At 45.6% G+C, this 22,306-nt stretch overlaps 1 protein-coding gene and 1 long non-coding RNA gene across 3 annotated transcripts; one reads left to right on the top strand and one right to left on the bottom strand.

The window, feature by feature from the left end:
* Nucleotides 1–1,407: 1,407 nt before the first annotated feature.
* Nucleotides 1,408–6,041, top strand: LOC109767296 (uncharacterized). 2 transcript variants are annotated; one of them, XR_005760621.3, is made up of 6 exons: nucleotides 1,408–1,674; nucleotides 3,208–3,660; nucleotides 3,850–4,156; nucleotides 4,252–4,461; nucleotides 4,585–5,067; nucleotides 5,151–5,397. It is a non-coding gene; the product is annotated as an uncharacterized lncRNA (long non-coding RNA). The 2 variants fall into 2 exon arrangements; XR_006665673.2 differs by lacking the exons at nucleotides 1,408–1,674; nucleotides 3,208–3,660 and adding an exon at nucleotides 5,474–6,041 and having other exon boundaries at nucleotides 3,866–4,156; nucleotides 5,151–5,360.
* On the bottom strand, nucleotides 2,288–3,181 carry LOC141026506 (ervatamin-B-like). The gene has a single exon (XM_073503169.1). It carries the CDS (start codon nucleotides 2,935–2,937, stop codon nucleotides 2,431–2,433), a length of 507 nt encoding a protein of 168 aa, XP_073359270.1. The 5' UTR covers nucleotides 2,938–3,181; the 3' UTR covers nucleotides 2,288–2,430.
* Nucleotides 6,042–22,306: the final 16,265 nt, after the last annotated feature.

Below are 22,306 nucleotides of genomic sequence, written 5' to 3'. Positions count from 1 at the left end.
GAACACAAACCCTACAAAGACACCTATAAACTAAGCAGGAGCCCTACCGCCGGTAAAGGCCGAGATCCACCGCATCTCCATGGCCTAAGGCTGCAGGAGATGAGGTAGACCTGCACCGGGTCTGTAGGAGCGGAGCCGAAATATTCACCTGTTTCGCGAGAGTACAGAGCGAAGGGGGACGCGTGTTTTCCTCTGCGACATTGTCCCCTCTTGCCATAGAAAATCCCATCACCTCCCGCCTCAACATCCGCCACTTTAGCGCATCAATGGTCGAGGAATACCTCATGTCGGTTTGGGCGGACTAAGACCCACCTTAAACGCTGGTTGGAGGATGAACTCGAAGCAGGAGCGGTGGATTTGGACCCGCCCTCGATGACGAGGTCAACTTAGAAGATGGTGATTTCGCAAAAAAAAAAAAAAAAAAAAAACTTAGAAGATGGTGAATGGCCGGGGCATGACAAGGCTGTGGAGGTCTGTTGCTACGCCCTCACATGAAGTAATGCCGACGCCCGCGCATGACATACATGGAATGGAATGAGGCCTGTTTCCAACAGACTGTGGCCTCCAACGCCACATTCCAAGTTAGCCTCCCGCAACTCAAAGGGCCTATCTAGCACCCTGCGTCTGGAATTACTCCCTCCGTCCCATAATATAAGAGCGTTTTTTACACTACACTAGTGGCAAAAACGTTCTTATATTATGGGACAGAGGAAGTAGTAGTCGCTCAAATGTGTGTAGATCAGTAGATGCCTGTTTGAGCGAAAACTAATTTTGGATCGAGGGAGTTGTCAGTAGCTTTTTTAGGCAACCAACTAGTTTTTTTAGGGGTAGGCAACGGACAGATTTGGGTGCGCGTGAACTCTTTATGAATAGTAAATTCAAACAGAATGCTAGAAAAAAATCTGAATTCATTTTTTAATATACATATTTAACCGGTATACTCGCATATGAAGTTTCACGAAGAAATCACATCCGTGGTAATGTGGGCAAAAATGACAAAATCGAAGCTATATTAAAGAACACTGTTTTGTTTAATGAATTGCATGGTTGCGTTTGTAATTCATTCACTAAGAATATCATGGGTGTCAATACATCATGAAACTTGACACGTGAGTAGGATGATCGACAAAGGTTCATGCCGCGAAATTTCAGAAATTTTAATTTTTTTTCTTATTTTTTCATGAATTTACTATTCATGTGGGTGCGCGCGCATCCATGTCCACCTTTGTATCTTCGGTAGGCAACCAACTAGGAGTAGTAGTTTTTTTTTAGAACACACTTTTTTTTTAGAACACACATGGCACCACACTCGGCTGGGCCACAAACCGGCACCAGCGAGCGAGACACGGCCCACGCTGGCCTGGCCTGGCCGTATCTCCTTGGTCCGCCCGCAGCCCAGCCGAGCCCGAGAGCAATTCCCCTCCTCACTCTCGGAGCCGGCCACCACCGGAATCCCCCCGCCGGCGGTGTCGGGGGGCTGGGGCACCAAGGCGTAGCAGCACGAGTGGCACCTCATGGCGGACCTCCTCCCGCCGCTCCTCAACGACCCACGTCTCCACCTCCACGACGGGCTGCCTTGAGTGTGAGGCGGCCAGAGTTGTCCTTCAACTTGTGCGCGTCAGGTCCGGGCCCATGGAGGGCGAGCCGGGGGTGCTCGTGCAATTGAGGAACACGGTGAGATTTTCCACACCCACCCTGAAATCATCTCCCCTGTTTTTTTAGACTTGCACAGATCGCTACAACCTTCAGTTCACCATCTGGTGGTGGCTGAATGAATGAAAGGCCTATTTATTTAGAATTATTATTACTCCCTCCGTCCCATAATATAAGGGCGTTTTTTTACACTACGCTAGTGTCAAAAACGCTCTTATATTATATTATGGGACGGAGCAAGTAATTATTAAGCCTGCCTGCCTGCCTTGGGTTCCTATGTCTGTTTGACTAGTGTACCATCTACTCTGATAAATCAAGCTACTTTGGCTTTCTGGGAGTTGAGTTGTTTCCCACAAGTTCACATTACAAGCAATTGAGCCAGCTTTTTGCTACACAGTAAGTAGAATCGAGCAACCTCATCCATGCCTGTTTCTTACTTTTACTTACTGAACTGTTTTTGTTTGTATGCTGGATGCAACAAGTGATCAATTACAGCAGATCCCTGTAAGCAATTACTACAAATCCAGTAAGTAGCGAACTATGTTGCCTACACAACACCTATGCAGCACTTCTTATGTACAATTGTACATGACCTGATTTTACACAACAAAGTTCATATGCACACATCATAAGTCCCAGGCAGCAATACCCCAAGGCCATTAGCCCCGGCCTTTGCCCACAACCTCCCTTCCTCTTTGACCCTGGATAGATGAAGGTCAGCTGTCCAGCACCGGGTACATTGCTGGATACATAAACATACCCAGCACGCCTCGCTGGTCAGCGATGTGCCTCGCCCCAACCCTCACCAGCGGTGTTCTTGAATCGCCAAAACTTGATGCCATTGGAGTCCGTGTCATAGCCTACAATCAGGACATAGTGCACGAACATGCCTTCGCTTTTGGGTGCAGCTGGTGGCGAGTCAATAATACCTCCTTTATACTCTCGGAAGCTCTGCGAGCACTGCAATCGAATGATAACTGGCTGTTGCGCCACTGCCGCCTCCAAGGACTCTTCAGTAGGATTGATGATGGTTTTGAAACCTGTGATTGACGCTGCTGGTGCCTTATTTTTCTTGCAACCTAGTATACGTTCCCGGCCCATGTAGCCATAGTCTGATTCTCTGGACAGACCATTTTTCTGTACGTACTCAAGCGCATTTTCAGTGTAGCCACCCGCACATCCGAAGCTTTTTGTGTCACAGTCGATTAACTCTTGAACTGATAGCACAAGTAACTCCTTCGTTTTGATGTAGTGTAGAGCCTCAATAGCTGCTACAACCACCATAGCCCAGCAAGAATCTGCCACAAGGAGTTCAAAAAATGAATAGAAATAAACATAAACATGTTCTATTTAATTGCATGTTATCAATAGGCGCTACTTCAGCCCAGTGCACTTTTAATGTCAATTCTCCTTTAGTTGTGCAATACAAATAATTTCACATATATTAACAGAAGAGTGCCATAATTACATTTATCTTTGTATGCATTGGTGCAACATGTGTTAGATTAATTAAATTTCCTAATTAAATAATGAAGACTGATATACTTACGACAGCTCTTTTGATGCCTCACTGCACGGGAGACGGCACCAGCCTCAACCCAGTCCACTCTTGGTGATCTATGTTCCGGCTGAGCGATGCAAGGCGGAGCATACAGGCCATTGCATGAAGAACTGATGATCTGTCTAGTCATCATATGCCACAACTGTAGTCCAAGGGCTCCGATTGAAGCGACAGCTATTGCAATATTGGGACTGCGATACCTACAAAAGGATAATTTGTGAGCAATATAAATACAAGCCAACACAAGCATGAAATGGCAATTCAGAGTAACTATATGTTCAGACTCCACAGCAAAAAGGATTTCATTATAGGGATGGACTCGAAAGAGTGATCTTGTTATCCTCTCAAGTAGAGGAAGAATAATCCCTAGTTCAAAGCTTTTGGTGTTACACATAACACATGATTCCCAGTTGATATGACCCTAGAGCTCCTGGGCGAACGCGAAGGTATGTCGACTTTCAGTGGTACAAACTCCAGAAATTAGTGACTAAAATCTGAACTGATGAGTGTGCATATGGTATTCTCGGTGTGAGGATACTGAATGAATGACAACTTGCACTTATTGAAGATAATTAAGAAGTATTCACATATGCGGATGACCATGATTTCTGGACAGTACTGCTAAATGTTGACAGGCATTTTCACGTTGAAGATTCAGCGATTTCGTAATCAGAATGAGATGTGGCTGCACCAAGCAAAAGTGTTTTCCCTGAGATGAAGGCGTGATACACAAAACTGAAGGCATTGTTGTGTACGTTTGTCATTTAGCAAAAAGGTGTGGCATTCAGAGCAGTTACAGGACCTTCATATTTAGGAGTGATTGTGCGGTAACGACTAGTATCATTTAGCAAACGCGAGCATGTGCTGGATTCATCGTGTGCTCCTGTGATGGTCTGTGCACTGCATGCAGAGGAGATGTGTGCCGAGAAGGCCACCAGAAGTGTAAGTTTCCTTGATCAAGATGTAAAATACATTGCCATTCTTGTTGGCATGGCAAATAAAATTGTTTCTGTCTGACATTTGCTCTGATTTGCAAGGGAGACCGCTCATGAGAGCTAACTTAGACATTGAGCGACATGCCAGCGGAATAGGCACATGAGCAATGTTCGAGCAGTTCGGCCTTATCCTGTATGAGTACAGTGCCTACTAGGTGGAGGAGATAGATAAGGGGAAGGCGTATATATTGCGATACACACAGAAGGAGAGGCGGTGTATAGTGTCGTACAAAGTGAGCATGGTAGATGGAGGTGAGGAGTTGGATTGTGAGTGTGGTCAATTTGCTCACATGGGTCTACTGTGCTGGAGGTACTTTGTGTGCAGAATTTAGTGTATTGTGATTAGTTACTAATGACTTCTTTTTTTATGTTCAGGTGTTTGATTTCATCTGGGTTAAGCAAATCTCGCAGACGCACATAGTAAATCCCGCAGAGGGGCGTCCTTGCTCCTCACCTTACCCATTACCAATAAAAAACCATTCAGTTTCAGCCATTTCAATATTTATACATGAAGGCAATGGAGCTTGTCTGTCTTGACAACACTAGTGTTATGCTTATGACCGTCTTCTGATGCTGCTCAGTAATTGCATGGCTTACGACCATGTTACCATTGCAGTTTTCAAAATATGATTGCATTGCTTATATAGACCAGTCTATGAATGATGTGACTTGTGCTTCTGCTTTGTTCTGAATTTGGGTACATACTAATATCCTGACGACAAATCTGAAGAGATGGAGCAAGATCAGGCTTGGGTGCAAGGACAAATAGAGTGCATTGCGCCATCGGAGGTCAGTACCGCCTCCTCCATGGTTATGGGGCCTGAAGCGGACTCAGCTATCGACGGTGGATTAGCAGTTGTAAGCACAGACCATTAGCTCGTTTCCTCTCTCTGTGTGTGTTTCGTTTTCTCTGTTTTTGATTTATACTATGCAACCTGAAGGTACGGTGCTGGTGCGGGAATCGCCATTGGAACAGAATCTGTACTATAACGGCCCCTATCGTCATCACACTTCCGAACCAGCCATGGCTTAACGGACGGTGTCACTTGTCTTATGTGGGCCACAGGCTCTGAAAAGTGACGAGATACAACAGCCTATACCCGTTGAGTTGGCGATCTGGGAGCGAATAAAGGGGGGAGGACAATGAGCACGTCTGTGCTCGAGCTCAGAACAATACTTTTGGCATGATAGATATCCTGCATGGATGTTTTTCTTTTGTTGTCTTCCTTTAGAGATGTCTGAATGTTGGTGCTTGGTTTGGCAGGAAAGTGAGGGCTGTCACGAATAAGGAAGGCATTGAACTTGGCAGGGAATATGGGCGCTTGTTTGAGGCGCAAAATCCAAAGTGGATGTGGAGCACCGGCTTGATGGATCGTAGCAAGTTTGTGTAACGCTGATGGATTACCAAGGGGCCGGGCTAAGCTACTGGATTGAGAGAGTGCAACATGCATGTTTCCTCATGGAAGAAATTAAAAGGTGAAGGTCATGGAAGAAAGATTCATCAGAGTAAAGTAAACCAGGGATGTCATCTATCATCGGCATGCATGGGTGAAAGATGGAAGAAAGATCTCAAGGGAAGGGTCATGGGTGAATCCATTAATCCAGGACTTGAATTTTGTACATGCATGTTACTCTAGTGCTTAATTACTTTTGAGTGCCTTATTTACTTGTTGCTTTCCATGAGAGCAACAAACTTATCCTCCTTCAGTTGATGTAAAGCAGGATGGCACCCTGAGATGCTTCTGTTTGTATTGTATATATATATGGTGTGCAACCATTTTTGACATGTGTGTGACAACAATTTGATCTTAATTACCATGATTATTTCTCTACCGAAAGCCCCCCAAGATCGATGTACCTAATAATATACTAGTATGTTGTTTCCCTTTTCTCTTTACAGGATACATTATACTACCTCCGTGCCAAAATATATGACGTTTAGCCTACCAAAACGTCATATTTTGGCACGGAGATAGTAGATGGGAATTATGATTCTCGCGGCGGAAACAAGGCAAGAAAGAAACTAGCTAGCAGCTGGGTTGTTCATTATCGCTAATTGATGGAACTAAGCTATAGCTAGTTCAATGTGGGTAATTTTAATGAAGCTCGATTAATTATAATGATGGACCCAACAAGCTAGCTAGGCAAGATGTAATTAGTTTCGGCTGCAAGAAACGGAAAGAAACTAGTCCAAGCAGAGCGATCAAATGGGATTGCTTGCTACTATGTTGGTAGCTGATTAATTAAGCTCTAGCTAGCAAGAAGGTTGATTATGCAATGCAATGCATGCTACCAACCTCGTGAAGAAGTGGAATCGGTGGCATGAACTGGGGATCGCAGCGACGCCCCGCATCCCCCTCTGCAACTGCTGCTGCGGGCGGCAGCGCAAGAAAAGAATGGCGATCGGGGTCAGCGATAGGGTTTAGAGAGAGAGAGAGAGCGCGCGCAGTAGCCTCCAGCCGGCCGGCGTCCACGGCGATCGCGACCGCGCCGCCATTGCCCGGCCGCAGAACCGGGACGAGAGAAACGTCCACGCCCGTCGTCGCTGTAGAGGCCTTGCGCCGCCCTCCGGCTCCGCCGCGATTGCCCCACCGCCGTTGAACCGGCGCGTGACAAACGTCCACGCCCGCCCGTGTAGAGGCCCGCAGCCGCCCTCCGCCACCGCCGCCATTGCCCCGCGGCCGTGGAACCGGCGCGTGAGAAGCGACCACGCCCGCCCGTGTAGGGGGCCCTCCGCCGACGCCGCCATAGCCCCGCCGCCGCGGAACCGGCTCGTGAATGCTCGCGCGTGCAGAGGCCTCCGCGCCGCCACCACCAGGGCCTGGCGCCGGAAGCGGCGGCTTCATGTCGTCGATCTTGTTCTTGCTTCAGGCCGAGTTTCTTGATGTTGATCTTGATTCGGGACCTTTTTCTTGCCCAGGGTGGGTTCGTTTTCCTTGCCGTCGGCTGAGTCTCCTATCGCAGCCGGGTGGGGACTGGGGACGCGCTCTCGCCTAGAGTTTTCGCTGCCGCCCGGATGCCGTCTTTAAAGCTCCTCCTCCTAGCCGGCCGTAGCCGTAGCGCAAGGTGGGTAGGGCGGCCAATGCATATACAAATTACCGGCAACCTTGAAACCACGCCCTATTACAGAAAAATCCAGCTCTATTACAGAAATGCATTACAAGTACAAATCACCTTGAATATATAAATTACATCGAGGTCTCATGACCACTACGGCACTACCGCTCCCAGAACGCGTTTTCGACAAGTCTACTGGAGCCGGCTTGACATTGTTGACGACAGTCGACAAGTCTTCGCGCACATGCTTGAAAGGAGTAGAGCCATGTTTGTCGTCATTGAGCCCTTGAATAGATTTAAAAGAACTAACACCATTTACCGTCGCGCACGCACAATGAAAAACCCTAACCTTAGCGCTCAAGGAGACGACAGGAAGCTACGCCGGAGCTCCGTCGGCTACGTCCATATGGACAAACTCGAGGAGGATCGGGGTCCAAAAGATAAACTCAAAGAAGAAGAAGCATCACCATATGCCCTAGTGCCACACCCGCGAAAGACTAAAAAACCCTAACCTAAACTACTAGCAAGAGCAAAGGCAACGGGATTCCCTTCCCCGCCACCGGCCGTCAGAGCGGCATGTAGAGAGGGGGGGGGCGAATACACTGGCTCGTCGGTGAAGTCTGGAGGGGAGAGTTTGCCCTAGCCGCCAAAAGGAGGGGGGAAATGGAGATCACGTAGGACCTAGCCCAATCAAAACAAATACTCAAAACTACGCATACCAAACCATAGCTTCATACCGCCAAAGCTTTTCTACACGCCACCGCCTCAGTCCTCCTTTTCTTCCCAGTCCTGCGGCCTCGTCGGCAGCAAGAGGAGTGAGGACCCCTGGTAATGTCGGCCCGGTTTGGCCTAGGGTAATGTCGGCCCGGTTTGGCCTAGGGTAAATCGTGGTTTAGAGTTTTATTTATTGGGCGGCTGACTAGGCCCGCCACTTCTATAATATTTAGGTATTTTGTATTTTTTTGTGTATTATTTGTTTTAATGTTTTATTTTTAATGTCATCGTATGAAAAACTGTTTGAACTTTGATGGTTTCTTTATTTCCTATATTTTATACATTTTATGAATAAATTTGTACTTCATCAAATACGGGGTCTTGTGTTCCATGGGGCCTGGAGGAACCGGCCACCTTAGTAGGCACAAAAATGCACACCTCGGGGGGGGGGGGGGGGGGGGGGGAGAGAGAGTAGTCTTTGTACTTTTTTTCCTTTTGTATTTTTATCTTGCTTTTGTAATCTAGAGCGTGGCATTGCACTATTTTACTTTTAAGGGGTGAAAGGCGGGAGTTCCTTTTGGACGCTCTCTGCGGCAAACAGCTGCAGTTTCGCATAAGCAGGTCTCTGTCTGGGCCGGCCCATGAAGGAAACAAATCGGTAGCGAGCACGTACTGTAGTAACACAGGTCTCTGTCTGGGAAGGAAACAAATCGGTAGCGAGCACGTACTGTAGTAACACAGGTCTCTGTTTGGGAAGGAAACAAATCGGTAGCGAACACGTACGACGGGATCAAACACAGGATCTCGCACAAAAGATCAAGTGCTCCTTCCGGTTGAGCTACCGAAGGTTATTGAACATAAAGCAGCGTAAATATTTAAGAACCAACATCCAGCACAGATCCAACATATATTTAGAATTTCGAACGCAATTTTTTTCTGAAAAAACCTGAGTTGTTTATTGAACACAAAGAGTTTTCAACTTTGTAAACAAAATTTTTAAATCTGAACCATTTTGAAACACAGGAACATTTTCTGAATTTCTGAATAAATTTGGAAAACAGGAAAATTTTCTGAAATTCCTCAACATATTTTAATTTGTGAACAAATTTGGAAACCTGAACATTTGTTGAACTTATGAACATATTTAGAAAACAGGAACAATTTTTTAGAATTCCCAATTTTTTAATTTGTGAACAAAATTTAAAAACGTGAAAGTTTTCTGAATTTGTGAACAAATTATGAAAACGGGAACATTTTTTAAAATTTTGTGAACAATTTCGAAAATGGAAACATTTTTTTAATTCCTGAGCAATTACTAATTTGTGAATAAAATTTTAAAACACGAACATTTTTTGAATTTTTGAACCAATTTCAAAATATTAATATTTTTCAACATTCTGAACAAATTTTGAAAACGGCAAAATATTTTTGAAACTGAACGTTTCTTAGTTAGTGAACAAAATTTAAAAAGGTGAAAACTCTCTCAATGAATTTTAGAAAAAATTCCAAATTAATCGAACAATTTTTGAAATTGTAAACTCTTATGATATTTCTGAACAAAAAATTTTAAAATGTGAAAATTTTATGAAAGATTGAAAAAAATTTGGAAATTACATTTTTTTGAAGATTGAACAATTTTTTAATTTGTGCACAGAGTTGAAAATCAGAACAATATTTAAGTTTGTAAAAAAAATTCAAACAAGATAACAAATTTGGAATTCCAATATTTTATAAATTTACAAAAAAAATTGAAAACGGACATAGTTTTTTGAAACTCCCGAACAAAATTTAAAATGTGTGAACAAATTTTTTGAAACTCCTAAACAAAATTTGAAGTGTGAATTTTTTTTGGAAACGGGAACATTTTATGAAACTCACGAACAAAATTTTCAAACAAGAACATTTTTGAGAAAATTACGAAGAAATTTTGAAATAGGAACATTTATTGAAACTCACAAACAAAGATTAAAAAAACAAACATTTTTTCTTAAATTTACGAACAAATTTGGCAAAGTTGTGAAATTTTGAAAAAAAACATAAAGAAAAGAAACAGAAACTGAAAAAAGAAACAGAAAAGAAAAAACGAAAAAAAGAGAAATAAAAAACAATAAAAATCCGACAAGAACCAGAAAAAACGATACAGGAAAAAACCCGGTTCAGGGAACCTTCTAGAAGGTTCTTAAAACCAGTTGGACGCACTATATATAAGTGGGCCGGCCCATGTCTGTCGCTCGTTGCGCTGCTCTGTGCGATTCCTCGACAGTTCGCCGCAGCGAGCGGCGAATAGGATTTGCTGTGAAAGGCAGCCACTACCCACTAATAAAGCTCAATATTTGTCCCACATGATGACACTTTGCCACATTTTTTTTCCTGTACTTATTCTCTTTTTTCCCAAAAAAATCTGAAATACAAAATATTTTAGAGGTAATAAACGTACTAGTGTCTAGTGTGCTACCTACGAGTAGAAAAGAAGGGAGTCGCGCCTGGTGTCCAACGCTTCCGGCACTCACCAGGGGCGTGTTTGGTTGCCCGCATGCAGCCTAACCAGGCCCGCGCGGGATGTGCGCGGCCTGTTTGGTTGGCTGGGCTGCATGTGGTTTGAGGCTTGCACGAACCTCAAAGCAGCCCGCAGCCTGGCCCGGCGAAAACTGCCGAATCGGCAGTTCCTCGTGAGCCCGGCCCAACGCGGCCGCACGTGCGGGGCAGTTGCACGCCTCGGGCAGCGCGGGAGACGGCGACGACGTCTCATTACTCGCCCCCCACTCTCCTGTCACCGCCCAGGCGCACTGTTCCCACCGCTCCCTCTCTCTCCCTCACCGCCCCTTCCTCTCCTCTCCTCTGCTCCGGTGGCTCCGCCACGCCCATCGCCGCGCCTCCCTCTGACCCCGGTCGACCAGCGCATCGCCAGCATCCAGGAGCGCTGGCTGGCCGGGCTCCAGAACTCGGGCCGCGACCTGGCATCGGCGCTGCGGGCGCCGTCCCCCATCTGCTGTCGGCCTCCTCCACGAGCACCGGCCAATGCGGTGCCGGCCGCTCCTGCTCCGCCGCCGATTCCGGACCTCCTGGTCCTGGGCTCCCCCTTCTCAGGACACCATTGGTCTCGGGGGTTTTCTTGACCCCCGTACAAGGGTTTTCTCCGGTCGGCGGGCCGTCCTTCTCGACCTCCGGCGTGGCGTTCAGCACGGGGCCGATGCCGCAGGCCGTCGCCGGGGCCGGCTCGTCCTCTGCTCCGCCACATCTATCGTTCCCGCCGAGGTTTTCACCCCGGCCTCGGTTCGTCGCGGCTGCGCGTGCTCCGGTGAGTCAAATCCCCTCAAATCTTGCTCCTAGATGTAGATTAGCGGTTAATGTCGGATTGATAGGATTCTAGCAGATCCGATTGGATGCGATCCCAATCGAATCCAATCGGACTGATCTGTTCTTGTTTTGTATAGTGCGTGTGCTATTGCTTGTGTTCATGCTAGAATGCTAGTAGCTGTGTTACATGCTAGATTCATGTTCATGCTAGAATCCTAGAATCATGCTAGTCCGAGTCCTACTACATGCTAGATTTGTGCTACATGCTAGTAGCTGTGTTCATGCTAGAATCATGTTCATGTTGAGTGATGAATGCTAGAATCATGTTGACTGATGGCATGTTCATGTTAGGATCATGTCCTTGTTTCATGTTGCATGTTGAAGCTAGGGTTTGTGCCATGAGCGGATGTTATACGTGCATGTAGTAGGACCATTTTAGGATGGTCCCAAATCTGCATGGCTGCACATGGGTGCTATTGGCACTTGCTGTTGCTATTTTTAGATGTTTCCTTGTTTAGGATAGTGCAGTGATCAGTGCCAGTTGCAGTTGCAGCAAAGAAGATGCCACTGATCAGTGACTTGCCCAACAACAAGTGTCATTGATCAGTGACTTATCAATGGCACTTGCTGTTGGGCAAAATGGCACTTATCAATGGCACTTGCTATTGGGCAAGTCACTGATCAGTGTCATTGATCAGTGCTATTTGTACTACAGCAAGTAGATTAGTACTCTTGCCCAACAGAAAGTGCCACTGATCATTGGCATTTGGCCATGAGCACATGCCACTGATCAGTGGCACTGATCAGTGGTACTTGTTGTTGGGCATTCTAGCATTCATCACTGATCAGTGGCACTTGCTGTTGGGCAAGTCCACTGATCAGTGCCACTGATCAGTGGCATTTGCTTGCTTGCTTGTTTGCTTGCTTGCTTGCTTGCTTTGTTTGATACTAATACTTGTCATGTTGCCTGACAAGATACTGAAGACTGACTGGGATGTGGCGGGTGGAGGAGCTCAGGTCGTGGCCGGAGCTGAGCGCGCCGAGGATTTCATCCCCACGAACAGGTGGCTCAGGACAGTGGACCTGCCTGACAGGATCGCCTTCATGAGCGTGCCTCGTTCAAGGGGGGCGATCTCCGAGGCAGGGCCACGAGGAGGGAGCCATGGAGCCGATGAGATTCTACCAGCAGATCAAGGACAACGAGGACCTCGCCATGCTCGTCGTCCCTCCCAAGTTCGTGGAGGTGATGAACACCTGGCTGGTGATCAAGCGACTCCCGTGCGTGGTCAGGCTCTCGGCCAACAAGCGGTGCGTGTTCTGGGTGCAGGTCCAGAACTTCGAGGGCCACATGGTGCTTGGCCGGGGGTGGAACTACTTCTGCCGCCGCCACCGCATTGTCCCCGGCGACCTCGTCGTTGTGCGCATCTCCGGACTCGGACTGAAGGTTCAGATCTACAACCACGACTCGTCGGTGATGTGCAGGTATTGTTGCAGCAGGCACAACTGCCTTGGTGGCATCGAGCAGGCTATGTAGTTAAGTTAAGTCAGGTGTTAGTGGAGAACTTTAAGGGTGTGTGGCGAGACTTGTGCTGGGAACTTGTTCATATTTTGGCCAGGGGCAGCACCCTGGCACAGCAGGGAAGGAGGATGCCCCTGCTCTTAATCTAGACTTATGCTATCTAGTTAAGTAGTTTGCTGTGTTAAGTTTGTTGTCATTACATTGCTTTCTTTGTTTGATGTTGCTGTTGTGCTGATCATGTGTGGTGGTAAGGACACCACATTTGAATGGGGTGAGCAGAACACAAACGTTGTTTGCAACCAAATAGCTGAAGTTTGCATCTGCTCACACCCTAAGCACAAATGCGGGCAACCAAACAGCAAGGGGGTAAGTGCCTCTCGATGCGATGTAGGCAACCAAACAGGTTGCATCTGCTGCATATGAGGCTGTTTTTCAGCAACCAGGCTGGCTAGAGATGGACATGCAATGCAACTACTGTTGCAAACTGCAACCAAACACGCCCTAGGCGTTGCGTGCAACGCGTCCACGCACGGAACAAATGTAGCATGCCTCGATGGGCCACTTTGTGGCTAATGTGCCAACGTACCCTCTCGGCACAGCATGTGTACTTAGCGTGCCTAGCCGTGTCGTGTCGTGTTGTGCTGGCCCATCTGGTCAAGTTTGAATATATGGAGTTGATTTCAGGAATTAGAAGTTCAGGGTTCAGTTATGAATAAGTGTATAGTAAAACAAGTAAATTGCCTAAAACCATCACAATAGTGTGTTTTCTCAAAAATCATTGTTTGACTAGCAATTTGAAAAAAAATCAACGTTTCCTAGGTAATTGTTTCGCCGAAAACATCAAAAGCTCAGTTGAGCGTGCTTTGACAGGAAACTGACAGTGGGGCCACTGTAAATGATGACATGGCATGAGGTAATGTTTAGGGGAGACAACCGGTTATAGTTGATGTGGAAGAGAAAATAAAGGAGAAAGAAGAAGAAGAATAGCCGACATGGATGTCTCCTACGGCTTATCTATTTTATGAGACAAGACACTACCATAGATGAGATAAAAGCAATAGACAGTTGCTCCTTCCACTGCCGAAGCGGAGTACCGTGCCATGGCACACTACTAGATAGATTGTACGGCTCCTACTTCTACAATTGGAGGGGCACCAAATAAAAGAAACTAATACTCAAAAAGCGAATCACATCTCGGTCTTTTATTGGGTTATATACCCTTTGGATGCTGCAACGTCTGGCATCTCGTCATCCTCCTCCTACGTCCATCCCCACTCCCGCCCGTTCCTCCTCCCTCGAAGGAGCCGGTGGCCACTGTTGGGGAACGTAGTAATTTCAAAAAAATTCCTACGCACACGCAAGATCATGGTGATGCATAGCAACGAGAGGGGAGAGTGTTGTCCACGTACCCTCGTAGACCAAAAACGGAAGCGTTAGCACAACGCGGTTGATGTAGTCGTACGTCTTCACGATCCGACCGATCAAGTACCGAACGCATGGCACCTCCGAGTTCAGCACACGTTCAGCCCGATGACGTCCCTCGAACTCCGATCCAGCCGAGTGTTGAGGGAGAGTTTCGTCAGCACGACGGCGTGGTGACGATGTTGATGTTCTACCGACGCAGGGCTTCGCCTAAGCACCGCTACAGTATTATCGAGGTGGAATATTGTGGAGGGGGGCACCGCACATGGCTAAGAGATCTCAAGGATCAATTGTTGTGTCTATGGGGTGCCCCCTGCCCCCGTATATAAAGGAGTGGAGGAGGGGAGGGCCGGCCCTCTCTATGGCGCACCCTAGGGGAGTCATACTCCCACCGGGAGTAGGATTCCCCCTTTCCTAGTAGGACTAGGAGCCCTTCCAAGTAGAAGGAGTAGGAGAGAAAGAAAGGGAAGGGAGAAGGAGAAGGAAGGAAGGGGGCGCCCCCCCTCCCTAGTCCAATTCGGACTAGTCCATGGGGAGGGGTGCGGCCACCCTTTGGGGCCTTTCTCTCCTTTCCCGTATGGCCCATTAAGGCCCAATACGAATTCCCGTAACTCTCCGGTACTCCAAAAAATACCCGAATCACTCGGAATCTTTCCGATGTCCGAATATAGTCGTCCAATATATCGATCTTTACGCCTCGACCATTTCGGGACTCCTCGTCATGTCCCCGATCTCATCCGGGACTCCGAACTCCTTCGGTACATCAAAACTCATAAACTCATAATAAAACTATCATCGTAATGTTAAGCGTGCGGACCCTACGGGTTCGAGAACTATGTAGACATGACCGAGACACGTCTCCGGTCAATAACCAATAGCGGGACCTGGATGCCCATATTGGCTCCCACATATTCTACGAAGATCTTTATCGGTCAAACCGCATAACAACATACGTTGTTCCCTTTGTCATCGGTATGTTACTTGCCCGAGATTCGATCGTCGGTATCTCAATACCTAGTTCAATCTCGTTACCGGCAAGTCTCTTTACTCGTACTGTAATACATCATCCCGCAACCAACTCATTAGTTGCAATGCTTGCAAAGCTTAAGTGATGTGCATTACCGAGAGGGCCCAGAGATACCTCTCCGACAACCAGAGTGATAAATCCTAATCTCGAAATACGCCAACCCAACAAGTACCTTTGGAGACACCTGAAATGCTCCTTTATAATCACCCAGTTACGTTGTGACGTTTGGTAGCACACAAAGTGTTCCTCCGGTAAACGGGAGTTGCATAATCTCATAGTCATAGGAACACGTATAAGTCATGAAGAAAGCAATAGCAACATACTAAACGGTCAAGTGCTAAGCTAACGGAACGGGTCAAGTCAATCACATCATTCTCCTAATGATGTGATCCCGTTAATCAAATGACAACTCATGTCTATGGTTAGGAAACTTAACCATCTTTGATTCACGAGCTAGTCAAGTAGAGGCATACTAGTGACACTCTGTTTGTCTATGTATTCACACATGTATTATGTTTCCGGTTAATACAATTCTGGCATGAATAATAAACATTTATCATGATATAAGGAAATAAATAATAACTTTATTATTGCCTCTAGGGCATATTTCCTTCAGTCTCCCACTTGCACTAGAGTCAATAATCTAGTTCACATCGCCATGTGATTTAACACCAATATTCACATCTGTATGTGATTAATACCCATAGTTCACATCGTCATGTGATCAACACCCAAAGGGTTTACTAGAGTCAATAATCTAGTTCACATCGCTATGTGATTAACACCCAAAGAGTACTAAGGTATGATCATGTTTTGCTCGTGAGAGAAGTTTAGTCAACGGGTCTGTCACATTCAGAGCCATATGTATTTTGCAAATATACTATGTCTACAATGCTCTGCACGGAGCTACTCTAGCTAATTGCTCCCACTTTCAATATGTATCCATATTAAGACTTAGAGTCATCTGGATCAGTGCCAAAACTTGTATCGACGTAACCCTTTACGACGAACCTTTTGTCACCTCCATAATCGAGAAACATATCCTTATACCACTAAGGATAATTTTGACCAATGTCCAGTGATCTACTTCTAGATCACTATTGTACTCCCTTGCCAAACCAGGGCGGAGTATACAATAGGTCTGGTCCATAGCATGGCATACTTTTATAGAACCTATGACTGATGCATAGGGAATGACTTTCATTCTTTTCTATTTTCTGCCGTGGTCGGGCTTTGAGTCTTACTCAATTTCACACCTTGTAACACAGGCAAGAAACTCTTTCTTTGACTGTTCCATTTTGAACTACTTCAAAATCTTGTCAAGGTATGTACTCATTGAAAAAACTTATCAAGCGTCTTGATCTATATAGATCTTGATGCTCAATATGTAAGCAGCTTCACCGAGGTCTTTCTTTAAAAAAAACTCCTTTCAAACACTCCTTTATGCTTTGCAGAATAATTCTACATTATTTCCGATCGACAATATGTCATTCACATATACTTATCAGAAATGCTGTAGTACTCCCACTCACTTTCTTGTAAATACAGGCTTCACCGCAAGTCTGTATAAAACTATATGCTTTGATCAACTCATCAAAGCGTATATTCCAACTCTGAGATGCTTGCACCAGTCCATAGATGGATCGCTGGAGCTTGCATATTTTGTTAGCACCTTTAGGATTGACAAAACCTTCTGGTTGTATCATATACAACTCTTCTTTAATAAATCCATTAAGGAATGCAATTTTGTTTATCCATTTGCCAGATTTCATAAAATGCGGCAATTTGCTAACATGATTCGGACAGATTTAAGCATCGCTACGAGTGAGGAAATCTCATCGTAGTCAACACCTTGAACTTGTCGAAAACCTTTTTGCGACAATTCGAGCTTTGTAGATAGTAACACTACTATCAGCGTCCGTCTTCCTCTTGAAGATCCATTTATTCTCAATGGCTTGCCGATCATCGGGCAAGTCAACCAAAGTCCACACTTTGTTCTCATACATGGATCCCATCTCAGATTTCATGGCCTCAAGCCATTTCGCGGAATCTGGGCTCATCATCGCTTCCTCATAGTTCGTAGGTTCGTCATGGTCAAGTAACATGACCTCCAGAACAGGATTACCGTACCACTCTGGTGCGGATCTTACTCTGGTTGACCTAGGAGGTTCGGTAGTGACTTGATCTGAAGTTACATGATCATCATCATTAGCTTCCTCACTAATTGGTGTATGAATCACAGGAACAGATTTTTGTGATGAACTACTTTCCAATAAGGGAGCAGGTACAATTACCTCATCAAGTTCTACTTTCCTCCCACTCACTTCTTTCGAGAGAAACTCCTTCTCTAAAAAGGATCCATTCTTAGCAACAAAGATCTTGCCTTCGGATCTGTGATAGAAGGTGTACCCAACTGTCTCCTTTGGGTATCCTATGAAGACACATTTCTTCGATTTGAGTTTGAGCTTATTAGGATGAAACTTTTCTTATAAGCATCGCAACCCCAAACTTTAAGAAACGACAGCTTAGGTTTCTCGCCAAACCACAGTTCATACGGTGTCGTCTCCACGGATTTAGACGGTGCCCTATTTAACGTGAATGTAGCTGTCTCTAATGCATAACCCCAAAACGATAGTGGTAAATCGGTAAGAGACATCATAGATTGCACTATCTAGTAAAGTACGATTACGACGTTCAGACACACCATTACGCTGTGGTGTTCCGGGTGGCGTGAGTTGCGAAACTATTCCGCATTGTTTTAACTGAAGACCAAACTCGTAACTCAAATATTCGCCTCTGCGATCAGATCGTAGAAACTTAATTTTCTTGTTACGAAGATTCTCCACTTCACTTCTGAAATTTTGAACGTTTCAAATGTTTTAGACTTGTGTTTCATCAAGTAGATATACCCATATCTGCTCAAATCATCTGTGAAGGTCAGAAAATAGCGATACCCGCCGCGAGCCTCAACACTCATGGGACTGCATACATCAGTATGTATTATTCCCAACAAGTCTGTTGCTCGCTCCATTGTTCCAAAGAACGGAGTCTTAGTCATCTTGCCAATGAGGCATGGTTCGCAAGCATCAAATGATTCATAATCAAGTGATTCCAAAAGCCCATCAGCATGGATTTTCTTCATGCGCTTTACACCAATATGACCTAAACGGCAGTGCCACAAATAATTTGCACTATCATTATTAACTTTGCATCTTTTGGCTTCAATATTATGAATATGTGTATCACTACGATCGAGATCCAACAAACCATTTTCGTTGGTGTGTATGACCATAAAAGGTTTTATTCATGTAAACAGAACAACAATTATTCTCTAACTTAAATGAATAACCGTAGTGCAATAAACATGATCAAATCATATTCATGCTCAACGTAAACACCAAGTAACACTTATTTAGGTTCAACACTAATCCCGAAAATATAGGGAGTGTGCGATGATGATCATATTAATCTTGGAACCACTTCCAACACACATCGTCACTTCACCCTTAACTAGTCTCTGTTCATTCTGCAACTCCCGATTCGAGTTACTAATCTTAGCAACTGAACTAGTATCAAATACTGAGGGGTTGCTATAAACACTAGTAAAGTACACATCAATATCATGTATATCAAATATAGCTTGTTCACTTTGCCATCCTTCTTATCCGCCAGATACTTGGGGTAGTTCCGCTTCCAGTGACCAGTCCCTTTGCAGTAGAAGCACTTAGTCTCAGGCTTAGGTCCAGACTTGGGCTTCTTCACTTGAGCAGCAACTTGCTTGCCATTCTTCTTGAAGCTCCCCTTCTTCCCTTTGCCCTTTTCTTGAAACTAGTGGTCTTGTCAATCATCAACACTTGATGCTTTTCTTGATTTCTACCTTCGTCGATTTCAGCATCACGAAGAGCTTGGGAATCTTTTCCGTTATCCCTTGCATATTATAGTTCATCAGGAAGTTCTAGTAACTTGGTGATGGTGACTAGAGAACTCTGTCAATCACTATCTTATCTGGAAGATTAACTCCCACTCGATTCAAGTGATTGTAGTACCCAGACAATCTGAGCACATGCTCACCAGTTGAGCAATTCTCCTCCATCTTTTAGCTATAGAACATGTTGGAGACTTCATATCTCTCAACTCGGGTATATGCTTGAAATATTAACTTCAACTCCTGGAATATCTCATATGGTCCATGACGTTCAAAACGTCGTTGAAGTCCCGATTCTAAGCCGTTAATCATGGTGCACTAAACTATCAAGTAGTCATCATATTGAGCTAGCCAAACGTTCACAACGTCTGCATATGCTCCTGCAATAGGTCCGTCACCTAGCGGTGCATCAAGGACATAATTCTTCTGCGCAGCAATGAGGACAATCCTCAGATCACGGATCCAATCCGCATCATTGCTACTAACATCTTTCAACACAGTTCTCTAGGAACATATCAAAAATTAACATATGAAAGCAACAACGCGAGCTATTGATCTACAACATAATTTGCAAAATACTACCAAGACTAAGTTCATGATAAATTTAAGTTCAATTAATCATATTACTTAAGAACTCCCACTTAGATAGACATCCCTCTAATCCTCTAAGTGATCACGTGATCCATATCAACTAAACCATGTCCGATCATCACGTGAGATGGAGTAGTTTCAATGGTGAACATCACTATGTTGATCATATCTACTATATGATTCACGCTCGACCTTTCGGTCTCCGTGTTCCGAGGCCATATCTGTATATGCTAGGCTCGTCAAGTTTAACCTGAGTATTCCGCGTGTGCAACTGTTTTGCACCCGTTGTATTTGAACGTAGAGCCTATCACACCCGATCATCACGTGGTGTCTCAGCACGAAGAACTTTTGCAACGGTGCATACTCAGGGAGAACACTTCTTGATAATTAGTGAGAGATCATCTTAAAATGCTACCGTCAATCAAAGCAAGATAAGATGCATAAAGGATAAACATCACATGCAATCAATATAAGTGATATGATATGGCCATCATCATCTTGTGCTTGTGATCTCCATCTCCGAAGCACCGTCGTGATCACCATCGTCACCGGCGTGACATCTTGATCTCCATCGTAGCATCGTTGTCGTCTCGCCAATCTTATGCTTCTACGACTATCGCTACCGCTTAGTGATAAAGTAAAGCATTACAGGGCGATTGCATTGCATACAATAAAGCGACAACCATATGGATCCTTCCGGTTGCCGATAACTCGGTAACAAAACATGATCATCTCATACAATAAATTTAGCATCATGTCTTGACCATATCACATCACAACATGCCCTGCAAAAACAAGTTAGACGTCCTCTACTTTGTTGTTGCAAGTTTTACGTGGCTGCTACTGGGCTTAGCAAGAACCGTTCTTACCTACGCATCAAAACCACAACGATAGTTTGTCAAGTTGGTGTTGTTTTAACCTTCGCAAGGACCGGGCGTAGCCACACTCGGTTCAACTAAAGTTGGAGAAACTGACACCCGCCAGCCACCTGTGTGTAAAGCACGTCGGTAGAACCAGTCTCGTGTAAGCGTACGCGTAATGTCGGTCCGGGCCGCTTCATCCAACAATACCGCCGAACCAAAGTATGACATGCTGGTAAGCAGTATGACTTATATCGCCCACAACTCACTTGTGTTCTACTCGTGCATATGACATCTACGCATAAAACCTGGCTCTGATACCACTGTTGGGGAACGAGTAATTTCAAAAAAATTCCTACGCACACGCAAGATCATGGTGATGCATAGCAACGAGAGGGGAGAGTGTTGTCCACATACCCTCGTAGACCGAAAGCGGAAGCGTTAGCACAACGCGGTTGATGTAGTCGTACATCTTCACGATCCGACCGATCAAGTACCGAACGCACGGCACCTCCGAGTTCAGCACACGTTCAGCCCGATGACGTCCCTCGAACTCCGATCCAGCCGAGTGTTGAGGGAGAGTTTCGTCAGCACGACGGCGTGGTGACGATGTTGATGTTCTACCGACGCAGGGCTTCGCCTAAGCACCGCTACAATATTATCGAGGTGGAATATGGTGGAGGGGGGCACCGCACACGGCTAAGAGATGTCAAGGATCAATTGTTGTGTCTATGGGGTGCCCCCTGCCCTCGTATATAAAGGAGTGGAGGAGGGGAGGGCCGGCCCTCTCTATGGCGCGCCCTAGGGTAGTCCTACTCCCACCGGGAGTAGGATTGCCCCTTTCCTAGTAGAACTAGGAGCCCTTCCAAGTAGAAGGAGTAGGAGAGAAGGAAAGGGAAAGGAGAAGGAGAAGGAAGGAAGGGGGCGCCCCCCTCCCTAGTCCAATTCAGACTAGTCCATGGGGAGGGGTGCGGCCACCCTTTGGGGCCTTTCTCTCCTTTCCCGTATGGCCCATTAAGGCCCAATACGAATTCCCGTAACTCTCCGGTACTCCAAAAAATACCCGAATCACTCGGAACCTTTCCGATGTCCGAATATAGTCGTCCAACATATTGATCTTTACCTCTTGACCATTTCGAGACTCCTCGTCATGTCCCCGATCTCATCCGGGACTCCGAACTCCTTCGGTACATCAAAACTCATAAACTCATAATAAAACTGTCATCGTAACGTTAAGCGTGCGGACCCTACGGGTTCGAGAACTATGTAGACATGACCGAGACACGTCTCCGGTCAATAACCAATAGCGGGACCTGGATGCCATATTGGCTCCCACATATTCTACGAAGATCTTTATCGGTCAAACCGCATAACAACATACGTTGTTCCCTTTGTCATCGGTATATTACTTGCCCGAGATTCGATCGTCGGTATCTCAATACCTAGTTCAATCTCGTTACCGGCAAGTCTCTTTACTCGTACTGTAATACATCATCCCGCAACGAACTCATTAGTTGCAATGCTTGCAAGGCTTAAGTGATGTGCATTACCGAGAGGGCCCAGAGATACCTCTCCGACAATCGGAGTGATAAATCCTAATCTCGAAATACGCCAACCCAACAAGTACCTTCGGAGACACCTGAAATGCTCCTTTATAATCACCCAGTTACGTTGTGACGTTTGGT

The sequence above is a fragment of the Aegilops tauschii genome, chromosome 1 (genome assembly GCF_002575655.3).
Source record: "Aegilops tauschii subsp. strangulata cultivar AL8/78 chromosome 1, Aet v6.0, whole genome shotgun sequence".
NCBI lineage: Eukaryota > Viridiplantae > Streptophyta > Magnoliopsida > Poales > Poaceae > Aegilops > Aegilops tauschii.
The sequence above is the reverse complement of the archived record's forward strand: the minus strand, read 5'-3'. Positions and strand labels throughout refer to the sequence as shown.

What these genes read in the sequence shown, in the direction of transcription:
- LOC141026506 (XM_073503169.1), bottom strand. Translation starts at nt 2,937, where the DNA reads ATGGTGGTTGTAGCAGCTATTGAGGCTCTACACTACATCAAAACGAAG.